General features: G+C 38.5%; 1 protein-coding gene across 7 annotated transcripts in view; it reads left to right on the forward strand.

Annotated features, from left to right (window-relative positions):
* The window catches only part of LOC120538223 (atrial natriuretic peptide receptor 1-like), a 369,768-nt gene extending 356,849 nt beyond the window's left edge, over positions 1-12,919 (forward strand). For all 7 annotated transcript variants that reach the window (XM_039767680.1, XM_039767685.1, XM_039767703.1 and 4 more), the window contains 3 exons: positions 2,432-2,606; positions 7,235-7,333; positions 10,334-12,919. In XM_039767680.1, coding sequence (XP_039623614.1) covers positions 2,432-2,606; positions 7,235-7,333; positions 10,334-10,482 — 423 coding nt within the window. In that variant the 3' untranslated portion in view covers positions 10,483-12,919. The remainder of the gene's footprint in view (positions 1-2,431; positions 2,607-7,234; positions 7,334-10,333) is intronic.
* Positions 12,920-14,004: the final 1,085 nt, after the last annotated feature.

Here is a 14,004-nt window from a genome sequence, read left to right on the forward strand (position 1 = left end):
CTTAAGGATTAAGGTAATTGCGTGCTGTAAATCATTTTGCCACTGTGCCTCAGACCACTGTTGCAGCTCTACTTAATTTAGAACATGGAAGGTAGAAGCAAGTCTTTGTGAAGTTAAAGCAGTGCTCACCTGCAACATGAACACGGTCAACATCAGCCATCCTCATCACTTTCTTCTCTCCACTGTCACACTCTTTGACATTACTGAGACCAAATCAAGCACTAAAGGCTACCTGGGGCTCCTATGTATTAATTTTACAGTATCTGAAAGTTTCTGCCATCTTTCTTAAAATGGACAGTTGTCAAAAGATGCATTACATTTCACTTCCTCCCCAGATGGGAAGCTGCCACCAAAACATCTCGCTCCACCCAGCCTGCTGCCACTCAGTCATGTGGCTCAGGTCAGCCAATAAAGTGCCCACAGACCGCAGCCTCCCTGTCCTGCCTGTGATGAGCTGACTGTCAGCTACTATAACACATTTTTGTCAGAAGCCCAATAATTAACACTGAGTGATTTATGACACCATAACTTTTTCTTCTTCTTCCATAGCTATTCCCTTTTTTATATGGGGTCACTATTTTTTGACTAGACCATAGAGAAGAGCCAAGCAAAATGACACCTTTTATTGGCTAACTAAAAAGATTACAATATGCAAGCTTTCGAGGCAACTCAGGCCCCTTCTTCAGGCAAGATGTAATACAGAAACTGAAATTTCCTGTGTTTATATCCACACACTAGGACAAGAAACAACAATGGTAAATCTTTAAAGGAAAAATCTTAAATGTAAAAAAATAATAGGTTCACTCAGGCTAAGATTAATTTAACAAGAGAGAAAAGAACAATGATGGTCAAGAGATTTTTGGATAACTGTCCAACAAAGTCCTTTGAAGTCTGTGATGAGTTTTTCAAAACAATATGGGTCTGTAGACAGGTTATCTGTGTCAGTCTGAGAGATGCAAACAGTGCTCATATCTGGGTATAAAACTATTGTCTCTATTCAAGCCATGCTGTAATGTATTAAATTTTAACATGAGCTTAACTTCCAAATTTTAACATGAGCTTAACTTCCCATTCTTTTCTCTCTTGTTGTGTTTTGAAGTTGCCCATAAGCACCGTGACTTTAAAGTCCCTCTCACAGTGTCCATGGCTGTTGAAGTGGGCCGCTACAGGAACATCTGTGTTGCCATGTTTAATGTGGAATCTGTGCAAATTTATTCTCTGGCGGAGTGTTTGTCCAGTTTCTCCCACATAGAGTGCAGTGTCAGGACATTTCATGCAGAGAATTAGGTAGACAACATTGGATGATCTGCAGGAAAATGATCCCTTTATGTGATCTTCAAGTCGGCAGTGTGGTATAACTATACGGTCTGTATTGTAGATGTGGGCACACGTTTTACATCTTTTCTGTAGGCAGGGAGATGTGCCATTTGCTGTCAGTTCATTTAGGGAGCTTCAACTAGAATAGACCATAAAATACTTTCAGCTGGTCCAAATGGTTAATTGTGGGGTCTAAGCTCTAAGATCTTTGGCAGAAGTATGCTTAATGTAAATAATTAGAATTAGTCTATCTGGGATCTTTTTTCTTTCTTTCTTTCTTTCTTCCTCTGCACTTTCATTGTCATCATCCTTTTGCCAACATAGACTCAGGTCCTATAATGTGCATTCTGGTAGACCATAGAGAACAGCATATGCTATGGTCTGTTGGTAGGAGTAACCAAAATTAAACTTGCTACATGCAGAAAAGAGGAAATGAAAAAACTGTAGACCATCATGACTAATGCTGCATATTCTCTTTATAATCATTGTCCTTTGGCACCATTATACACAAACTCATTTCCATCATATTGTGTTAACAGGTGCTCCCAGGATTTTATTTTGCTTATGGTCTTTAGACTGTATGATGTCTCCTTCCATTGTGCTTGTCTTCACCATAGCCATTTATAACCAATCAACTGGTACAATTATCAATCAATCAATCAATCAACATTTATTTATATAGCACATATTCATACAAAAAAATGTAGTTCAAAGTGCTTTACAAAATGAATAGAAAAATAGAAGACACAATAAAAAATAAACATTCCATTACATTATATTACATTACAAAAAGTAAATAAATAAAAATTACTATACGATCAATATACAATATATGTACACTGGATATTTTGCGTATGTAGCTCTGGGCTTAACACTCATATATGAGTCTGTAGTTTGTTTTTGCTATGTCTAAATATATTTTATGTTCAATGTTGATCTATCTATCTATCTATCTATCTATCTATCTATCTCAATTTTTTGGAAATGTTGAGAGACTCTGTGTGTGTAAGTATCATTAGGATGCCTACTGTGTCTGCCAAATCAAATTATTTTTTTTTGTAAAACATTTGATGCTATTAATTGCCAACTGTTGTTAACTGACAAATTATTTCAGGTGGAGACCATTGGTGATGCCTACATGGTAGTCTCAGGATTACCTGTTCGCAACGGGAAGCTCCATGGGCGAGAGATTGCACGCATGTCATTGGCCCTTCTTGAAGCTGTCCGGTCCTTCAAGATTAGACATCGTCCAGATCAGCAACTCAAACTAAGGATTGGAATTCATAGTGGTAAAAAATTTGGGGTTAAATTTGACTTAAAAATAAGATTAAGAAAAAACTCGAATACAATGGAAGAATGAGTTGTATATACATTAGGCAGAACTTGCTATCTGGGTTCATTAATCTGTGTGCTTGTTACATCCTCTCCCTTTCCCTGTGTGTTTTAATCTTATGTAGAACTGACCTGGCGTACATTACTCTTTTTCTCTGATCAGCATGACGGCCAGCCTTGTTTGGTTTATTGCATATATTGGCATTTTAAAGAGCATATAAATATCGCTGCCAGGTGCATCGTGTTATCACAGCTAAATAATAAATGCTTTCTTCTCCAAGAAGAACCCATTCAGCAATCAAATCATATTTGCAAATGGCTTATGGCTAGCACAAAAAACAGATATAATTAGACAGACACTGCAAAGAAGTCTTAATTTATCACAGTAGACTGATTCTGGTCTGCAATAAACAAAAATGTCGTTGTTATGGTGGAGTCATAACTCACTTTAACCTGGCAGCTCAGAGAAAGCAGTTACAAAATCATCTTAAAATGGCAGTCATTAGGAAGCAGGCCCTAATAAAATGAAATGAAGTATTTGGCTGTCTTCCTCCCAAGTGTTTGTATCAGATTGACTTTTGATTAGTATTTCCACCCAAGATTAGGCTGCTGCCCAATTGCAGTTCTCGCTGAACTGATTGCTGTTTTCCCAACCCTGTTGTAGTTTCTGTAGCTCGTGTAAGGCGTGTAACCCACACTTTGGAGGACTGCAGATTTTTATTGTAATCTCCCAAAAGGAAACATTTTAGTTTTACAGTTCTGGGCTTCATAGTTAGCCCAATTTTTTCTTTTCAGGCTCTGAACTTGTTCGTTAAATTTATAATTAGCAAAAAATATGAATTTGCCTTTACATATTATAAGAGATATGCGAAATATAATGCTCAAAGTGTGAAACTGCATGTGAACACCTTTCCAAATATTGGCTACAATACTCTTCAGTATGAATTCATGGAGCTGAAACCAATACCCTAGCCCTCCATATAATTTTTTTATATAAAATTAAAAAAAAAAAATAGCTCATGCAGAAAGTGCATTTGCCAATTGCCTAAAGTTGGGAGTAATTCATCATCAATCTAAAGCATATAGTTTGTTTATCATTTTCACAAAAACTACTTATTTTTTGTAAGTTGAACAGTTCATCAACAGCACCTCACTTTTCTCAAATAATCCTAACCAGATTGTGAACAGAATAAATTGGGAAGGTGTGACGCTACAAATGATCACTCCAAAATCACCAGTAGTACACAAAAACTGCTTTGTATTAATGGTGAAATTGGTTTAATTCAATGGGTTTTTACTCTGCCCTTTACTCAACAGTAGTGTACTGTACCTCCTTCTCCTAAAATTCAGGTAAATTTGCATACAGTGTGGAGAAAACCTGTTCAGAAAGAAACACATAAAGTATCTTGATGAGAAGTCAGAATAGACTTTATTGCAGAGCGTGTAAAACTATTGCGGAGCAAATAAAGCCTCTCTCAGTTCAATGAAGTGAGCTCCTTGCTCTGGGCAAGCCTCATATTTATTACAATTCTCTCAAAATATCCCTGCCTTTCTTACTATCAGTTTTACATGGTTTTTCTCATAACAATCACCTGGTCCTGTGGGCATTCTAATAACCATTACCTTGCCCCATAGACTTTCTCATAGCGATCTCTTTCCCAGTAGACCTTCTCATAATAATTGTTCTTCCCAATTCACACATTCTCATAACAGGCTTTGGCTTGAAGGACGTATCTGCTACCTGGATGTGAGCATCACCCAATTACCACTCCCTTCATTCTCACGCTCCGAATCCTGGGCTGTTAAAGATTGATGGACTTTTGGTTAATTAGTTCTCACCATCAAGTTGGAATCAGGAGGACCCACACATGAAAACTGAATTGCACATCTAATAACTGCTTGTTGCACCAACTACCCTTAAGGGTAAAATCATGGGCACCTGTGTTGGTAAGCAGCAGTAAGCAACCGCTAACTATCTATGACTTGCCAGCACGCGGAAGCAGGCAGCCTTGAGCTCACTGACACCTGCTTAAAAGTGGAAAAACACTAGCCTTTAATAATCAACTCTTATAACTCTTACATAGCTCAAGCTAGCTAACACAATGTGTTTTGCTTAAACTTGATCGTCTAAGGTATTGATAAGTATTAATATATAAATGTAAATGCCATCTAAAATTTTTATAGGTATATGTGCTAATGTGAATGCCTTGCTTAGTTTTCTTAAAATGAAAGCTTGTGGAAGCTTGTTTAGTCTTCTGAGAGTTGTAAGCCTCAGCAGCTGTGTTCCCAAAACAAAAAAGTCTGCTTGCTCAGTTCCCTCACAGAACACTATTTCCTTGACTCATGGAAGTTTAAACCATAGCAAGTGAAAAGACAGGCAGGCTACAAAAGACAGCAGCCCAGCAGTCCTTATGCTAAAATAAATGGTTCTAAGCTTTTAACAGGTAATAGCTCTAAAACTAATAACAAAGCACATTGATTCTTATTCTAAATCATCAATAACAGCAGGCAAGAATGACAGTCATATTTGTTTTGGGGGTTTAAGACCTGCATGAAACTTTAAATGGTGATTCCAATTTTGTGTATTTGTGAAGGTATTTGTATGGATTGGTACACTGTCCCAGGTCGGTTCCTGCTTGGCTGGATGAACAGAACTTCCTCAATTTAAAATAGTTTAGCAAGACTCATTGAATGCAGTTGTATGAATTTAAATTCATTAGTACAATATTCATTGCTTAATACTGAGATGTGTGAGTCCCTGTCTTGCACCCCAAAACATGAGGCTGACTCTCAGTACTTTAGCAAAACCAGCTTTATTCAGCATGAAACAGGAACAGCACAGTTTTTTTATTGTAGAGGGATCTATCACTCTTCTACGGTATACATAGACACAGCAATCAAGCAGAGTCATGGCCAGGTTTGTGGCCAAGTAATATTGTTCCCTGCATTTATAATGTTCCTTGAATCACCCATTGATGACAGGGCCTTATAGTGTGAACGTGATTGGCTCGGATTTGCTTCCACCATAAGCCGCTACAGTACTGGGAACCTGCGGTTGCCCCAGCAACAGATAAGCTGTCTTCCACAGATGAGGAGATCACACTTCGTGATGCTCTTTGGTGTGTAGTCCTGTTGGGGGGAGTCCCAAAAATGTTTAGAAACCTCACAATACAAACAAAATAAACAAAAACAAAGGCAAAAGTCACCACTCCTTCAAAACCCTGCATCAGAACTGGAAAACATGATGTCTGACTAAACATCAAGTTTAATAAGACATACAAAGTAGCCTCTGACTTAAAGGCACACTCGAAAGTGTAAATCTGGCCCCACAGAAGCCTTCTGAGTTTAAATTTCATATGGGTGCAATGTTTTTATTATAAGATAACTGATTTACATAACACATATTTATATTTACATTTTCTCACTTAGCGGATGTGTTTATTCAAAGTGACTTACAAAAGAGGTCAATGTAATCAAGTAAATATCATTCTGTGGGACTGTTTAGGAACAAGTGTTACAGGACATACTTAGTTCTTCCCATGCCAATGAGCACATTAGTCATCGCTGTTAGTCCCCTGCTTCAGCTTCTTCCCAAGACATGTCGACTAGTTATCAGTCACTGATGAAAGTCCACCACCGGGTATTTCAATGTCGAACCCTTTCCTGTTTATCCCTTGGGAGGACCCAGTACATGGCTGCATGGCATAAACAGCATTGGGGCATAAGAAGAATATGGCTGGTTAATTGGAATTGACACCTTTACATCTGTGACGTGGAGACTAGTTCATCCGCTCAGCTGTAGAACTTCCTCACTCACCAGTATAACGAATCTTGAGGACCTGATGGAAGCAGCGATGGTGAATTATGTTCATCTTCTTGATGATACTAGCTGACATCTTCCAAGTCTCACATGTGTAGATTACTGTTGATTGTACAGGCCAAAATTACTAAATTAACCATCACAAGTAAAGAGCTCTAAACCAAACAGAACAACACAAGACCATTTAATCTTTCCAAAGTTACAAGAGCCTGTCATCAAAGCCACTATCAATTAGACAGATATTTACACAGCAAAAGAGTCTTCACACGCTTCTCAAATAAAATGAGGGAGTCAGCAGTTTGGATGAAGATGGGCCATTCATTCCACCAGCCGGGAGCTGTCCATGAAAAGAGTCTGTCTTGAGTTTTGATGCCAGGTACTGGCGGTGTCATCAGACAATGTTCCCCAGCAGACCATGAGTGCCATTCTCAAATCTGCGTAATCCAGTAATGGGACCAGAGGCTGCCCCAGCAGTAGTGAGTGCAAAGCTGGAAACAGCCATGGACAGTCAATCCCAGGGCTCACTCACACACATCACCAACACTTCCACTCATTCAGGGGTCAATATTAATTTGCCAGCTTACTTAAGTAGATTTGAGAGTTCAAATGTTAAATTTTGATTACAAAACTGTAGCAAAACAAGAAATTAATAAAGTATTCTATGCATGAGTTAGAGCATGTAAAATTGTTAAATATCAGTTGGATTAATTAAACAAGAATTAGTTTTAAGAAAATATGTTGATAAAATAATACATCTTTCTTCAGGTCCCGTATGTGCAGGAGTAGTTGGTCTGAAGATGCCACGATATTGTCTGTTTGGAGACACAGTAAACACTGCCTCTCGCATGGAATCCAATGGAGAAGGTAACAACATCATTGCTTATGACTACTGACATACCATCATCAGTTTCTAGTTCAGCGTAAGAAAAAAGAACTTTACAGAACCTTGTCTGCGATATGAGAGAGCTGCAGTAGGGCAGCAGTTATGGACTGTGCAAAAGCATCCCAGTACTACCAGTGTGAATGAAGAGAGTTTCCATCATTTAAAGTATAATGCCATGTTTTTCGAATACTATGGAGTTATTCTAATGGGAGAGTGGCAACGTGTTGTATGTTGAATAGCACATGCAGGCAAGAATCACTGCACTCTGTACACATGATAATCATAACCCTTTAAATAGTCGTCTAAAAGGAGTAACACATACAAAGAGCAAACCAAATAACGCATCACTAGAGCTCAGACGATTCTAATCAATTTTGAAGATGCTTTGCACCCAATTAATAAAAGATCTATGCAGAAGCTTATTTATAGCATGCAAATATGCATACTTTAAAATAAGCAAGTAGAGAAATGAATAAGAGTTGGAGTATTATGTTAATACTCCATTTACTGCAGAAACGGTGGTTGTGGGTAATATTATGCTCTCCACATTTGAAGTTACAGTCAGCTAAATATTGCAGTTATATTTGCAAGATAATCAAGTACTTTAAGCTTTTTAGTGCATTGTAACATGTCATGTACATTGCATTTAATTTTAATATTAATAGTGTTGTAACAATAATTCATCCATTCTTCCATTCTCACAATGTTTTTAATCTTTGAAGGTTATTTTTGGAGGAAATTCTTGTTTCCAGTGTCTTGAAGTTTTTTTTAATATAAAAATGTAACCCATTTAACTGAGACACTTGGTGACACTGACTTTATTTTTTGGAGTACCTTTCACAGGACACACCATTCTAAGATGCTTTGCAAAGAACACGGTGGTTGTGCAACATTCTCCATATTCTCTGATCACACTAGCTGGCTGTTTATCTACACTCTATGATTTACCTTTATGAACATCCATCCATTATCCAACCCACTATATCCTAACTACAGGGTCATGGGGGTCTGCTGGAGCCAATCCCAGCCAACACAGGGCACAAGGCAGGAAACAAACCCTGGGCAGGGCGCCAGCCCACCACATGGTGCACACACACACACCAAGCACACACTAGGGACAATTTAGAATCGCCAATGCACCTAACCTGCATGTCTTTGGACTGTGGGAGGAAACTGGAGTACCTGGAGGAAACCCATACAGTCACAGGGAGAACACGTAAACTCCACGCAGGGAGGACCTGGGAAGCGAACCCGGGTCTCCTAACTGTGAGGCAGTAGCATAACCCACTGCGCCACCCCCCTTTGTGAACAACAAAACCAAAATCAGTGCATAGTACAAATATCTGTTAAGTGCAGGAAATGCAAAATAGAAGAGCATTGAGTATTGTTCTCAATGACAAGACTAAGACATACACCAATCAGCCACAACATTAAAACTAATATTGTGTAGGCCTCCCTCGTGTCACCAAAACAGCTCTGACCTATCGAGGTTTGGTCTTCATAAGATGTCTGAAGGTGTCCTGTGGTATCTGGCACTAATAAGTTAGCAGCAGACCTTTTATTTCCTGTATGCACCTGGCCGTCCACATCATCTTAAACAAAACGTGATTCATCACTCCAGACCACCTTCTCCTGTTGCCGGTTAACCGGTTGTCCTCCCTTGGACCCCACAAGAGCTACAATTTTGGAGATTCTCTGACCCAGTTGTCTAACTATCACAATATTGCCCTTATTGAAGTTACTCATATCCTTACACTTGTCCATTAGTCCTGCATCCAACACATCACCTTCAAGAGCTGACTGTTCACTTGCTGCCTAATATATCCCACCCCTTGACAGGTGCCATTGTAACAAGATTATTAATGTCATTCACTTCACTAGGCAATGTTTTAATGTTATGGCTGACCAGTGTATAACAGCTTCTCTCATAATACGATTCTATAATCACATAAAATCTCACCAGAACTTCACCTGTTAACATTCTTTATGCCCAACTGTATTTGTCATGTGTGACATGAGTATTAGGGGGCTTCCCTGTCTTGACTGGGAGTCCCAAAGCATGAAGTCCCAAAAACCACTTCCTAAAATGCATAAAAGAGGGGGGATATACTGCCAAACCCCAACTAAACAATCAAACATAGAAACTTTATAAAAATAAACAGGTTTTATTTCCAAAAAAAGATGCTCTGTAATACAGTATTATGAAGCTCCTAAGGGAACAATTTCAAAATGGAGTTGCCTAAAACACAAGATATTCCAAGCAAAGTCCCAAATCACAAATCCAGAGAAATTCTGAAAACCACAGCAAGAAGTCCTCCCAGTAACACCAGGAACTATGGTATATCCTCCAGATTTATAAAAATAAAACACATGGAACATAACCAAAGAATAGTACATAAAGCACATACTACATAACATTAACACAACTCAAAAGTGAGCAAAAGCCTGCCTGGGGTTCATATTCTTATTTTAAGCGTTTTTTTACAAGTGCTTGAGGATAGTATATTGCCAATAATGTCACTTGAGCCCTAACCTACATCCATGGTTTACATCCCACTAGGAGTGCTGTGTTCTCCATCTAAGGACTGGTCCAATGTATGATGTAGATAAACGTCATTCTTTCAGGGCTGGGGTGTGTGTTGGAGGTACTCCTGAAAGAAAAAAAGATTTACATACCTAATGACCTTTTGGAATATTCTCTTATTTCCAGGTCTCATCTGTCTAACAGCATTCAATCCCCCAGATCAAACTATCAATCAATATGTCCAGTCTATTTGCCAGCTAATTGCAGTTTACTTACCATTTTAATGTCATTAGCTTATTGAATGGGAAGAGGTCCTGAAATCATTTTAAATACTTCCAATCAGTCAGTTAAAACCAACAATGAATACTCTACTAAGAAATTTTTTACCATACCCCTCAAGAGGCTGTGCATTTTTCTTAATGAGAGATATAATCTTTATGTGTGCTTCCTTTGGCAGCTTTGAAAATCCATGTGTCAGCAGCTACCCGAGCCGTCCTGGAGGAATTTGGTTGTTTTGATCTGGAACTGAGAGGCGATATCGAGCTGAAAGGCAAAGGAAAGATGAGGACATACTGGCTACTAGGAGAGAGAAGCTGCAGCACGTGAGACTGGAAGTGCGTTGAAATACCCAGAAAGAAAGAAAGAAAGAAAGAAAGAAAGAAAGAAAGAAAGAAAGAAAGTCCTTTGTTTCAAGGGTAATTACAGTCTAAGACTGACAAAGTCTTAGGTTAAAACCAGCACAAGGAATTCAACTCCCTCTTTGCTCCCCAGATCCTGTTATCTCAGTGGAGTGTGTGACTTTGTGTGTGTGAGCGTGTCAGTTTTAATGTAGCAAACAGCACCTCCTAATGGCCAAAGCGTGCTACCCTGTCTTTCATGAACAGACTCATGACTTTCACCATGGAAGATGGTCTCACTGTGAAGGGACATTCGAGACTCAATGAATGAAAATGCATCCTCATCAGCATCTCTGGCCTAACTATCAAAATTTGCAAAGTGGATCTATATATACTCAGTGTGTATGTGTTTATATTTTTCTTTTATATATATATATATATATATATATATATATATATATATATATATATATATATATATATATATATACTATATATAGAATTTTAACAGTTACAGATACTCTAGGATGTATAGCCATTTTTCAGCCATTCAGACAAAACAGAAGCAGTCAAGTCTGAATCCCATTCATGTGTTCTTAGACGATGAGAGGAAAACTGTGAAGATTTTACTGAAAGCACCACACTCCAAAAAAAACATATAAAGGCCAAAAGGTAAAACAATGCTAATGATTATATGGATGATTTGTGCATAAATGAGCTGGTCTCTGTTCTGTTTCCAGAGCTGTTTGGAATCGCCTCAAATGGACTCCTGCACCAAGACTGAAATATTTCTCTTTCTTTTCTCCTTTCTCACGCAGTTTATATTGATAAAGCCGTTTGATCTTCTAACAGAACAGACAAACGGCTCCTCACACTTGTCATTTTTATGGGATAAGCTTTTCAGTTGAAACTGTGAGATTGTTTTCTTTTCAGCTGCCACAAGACAATATCAGATTGAAAGATATTGTACTGGATGAATGCTGCAGATGGGACAGGAGCAAAGATAATATCATTTTTCTATTAAACAAAACAGTCCTAAAATGCCAGTGCCACCAAGACCACTAGACTCTTTGCACTAACTAGTCCATTGGATGGAAGAGGATTTATATTATCCACAACAGTGGGAGGAAATGAGCAAAATCGAAGAAATGGTGCACAATCAGATTCATGAGTGTTTCAGAGAAATTGTGGGTCACCCTTTCATTTTCAGAATCCTCCCCGCCTGGCCACTTGTGTGTTCTGAGTATTCGGAGGCCAGCGATGTGGAGGTCTCACTGATAATCAATGGCTGGCTGACACCACCGTGTAAACCACAATGGACCTGGTGGCATCATATATACAGTTTTGAATCTTGGAATGTTCTCCAAGTGTCATAATAATAATAATGGAATTTTTTTCTGTTATACAAATGTTCTATTAATGACTGTTGAAAAGCAAAAATGGAGGCTTAAAGATTTACATAGTACTCCCTCCCCGTAAAATGATCTGTATTTATTACTATAACTATCCTATAGAATATACTTCTATTTTTTCAATGTTCTTGTTGAATTATGACTATGCCCTCTGTGTTAATTGAGAGGGTTGCAGAAAAAGGAAACATATTTTTAGTTTTGCTAGCTGAGGGCTTTTTGTTCACTGTGTTGTAGGATTGTTACAGTCCTTTTTTAACTACTGTATCCTGAATAATTAACATTGCGTGCAGCACTTTCACCTCATAATTTCTTTGCATTGGGGGAACCGACGATTGCTGTATTCGATCTGGCTGGGACAGCGTAACACACATGCAATAACAAAAGGCAAACAGAAAATAGGGCTATTCAATTCATTTGTGACAAAAAATTGGTTACATTTAGTGTGAAACAGTTTGTGTTCATTTTCAAAATGATTTTTTCATGACAAATTAACCTGAAGATTGAAAAGCATTTTTTAGTTTATTTCCCTTATAGATTTAAATCCACAAAAGTCACTTTTGCTTTAAAAACAATAGACATGTGCCAAATGTCAGATGTCTTCTTTTCAGCGCTCTGTAGATTGTTTGCCATTTATAAGAAAGAACCCCAATGAATGAAGTCTTTACCGTCTCTAGAGAAATAACGTAGAGTGGCAACGCACAGGACTGTATTCAGTATGGCAGAGCAAAGTAGTGGGAAAACCGCCCACACTCTCAGGAAAGAAAGGCTCCGTCGAGCTCTGGCGGCCAGCGCAGATCTGCTGCCCACATGAAGCAGAGACTGGCTGCAGTCCTGTGGAGCTCACTGACCAGCGTCGTCCTCTGCCTTCGTGTCTGCAGTATAGTAGCAACACCTCTTTTAATGTATGTAGAGTGCTTTCTTTTTTGCTACTGCTCCAGAAATGTTCTATAAGAATAATTCTTTTAAAAAAGTAAAAAAAAGAAATATAAATAAACAAATATTGTACCAATGCAAGCTTTTATTTTTGCCTGGTGTTTTCATTTCTTTTGTCAAGTCTCAGGGCCGGATATGTTCAAGTAAGTGTGAGTGGAAGACCAAGTGCTTTATCTTTTTTTACTGAAATAGGGAAAGAAAAAAATTGTTCAAACATTGATACGCATTAATATCTGTGTGCATGTGTGTTGTGTTCGAATGAAATATTGCAAGTCCCTCAGATAAATGTTGGGACACCAACCCGGCCATCTCCGCAAAAAAAAATCAGCAATAATGTCAGTTATACGCATAAGTACAAGGAACAGTAAAAGCAAAATAAGAGACCCATCAAGCTAAGTAAATGAATGTGATTTCTTAGACTACAAGGAGCTCCATCCTGCAATACAGTCTGTTCCAAACTGAGTGCCTCTTTCTGGCAGCTGCAGGCTGTATAGATGGGGGACCCTGGGGGACCTCCCTGGGTGTCTTCTCTGTGCTGCAGTGGGAACAGAAGTTAGCACAAGTGCCCCCACTTGACCCAGGGCAGTATTACCTACCTAAAATGAGCCCTGAGGGTGATGTTTGACAATGTGTTTGTTCATATCAAATGCGCAGAAAGATACAAGGATAGTTGGGGTCCCAAGTGAGAAACCCCTGTGTATTGTAGAGGAATGTTTTATGGAAAAGGTAGGTGGGAATTATGCAAGGTCAGCTGGTTTTCTTGCCTTTTGCATTGTGAAACAGATGCTCAGTCCTTTTCAAGGGAGGTAGGAATAGCAGTAGTCACAGGGGTAGACAGTTTTTTTATCCTGTTATCAGACCACCAAACATGAAAAGTACCAACTAAGATCTTAGGTTCTTTTCTATCATGATTTACAATTACAGCTATAGCAATAAGAGTGTGAGGTCTTCTCACCCCAGGCAGTCTGTCCTCCTGATATCTCAGGAAGGATTTGGCCTACCAATAAGGAACTGACTTCCAAAGTTCCAAATACACTTTTGTAATGCACAAAAATCTATACAAAAATGTCCTTCCAAGGAAAAGGAAGTTTAAAACCTTTAGATAGAAAGAACAAGTCCCTTGGCAGAATCTATATAAATGTTTTCAGAAAATCTAATAAAATAAC

Source organism: Polypterus senegalus, chromosome 1, assembly GCF_016835505.1.
Source record: "Polypterus senegalus isolate Bchr_013 chromosome 1, ASM1683550v1, whole genome shotgun sequence".
NCBI classification, from domain to species: domain Eukaryota; kingdom Metazoa; phylum Chordata; class Cladistia; order Polypteriformes; family Polypteridae; genus Polypterus; species Polypterus senegalus.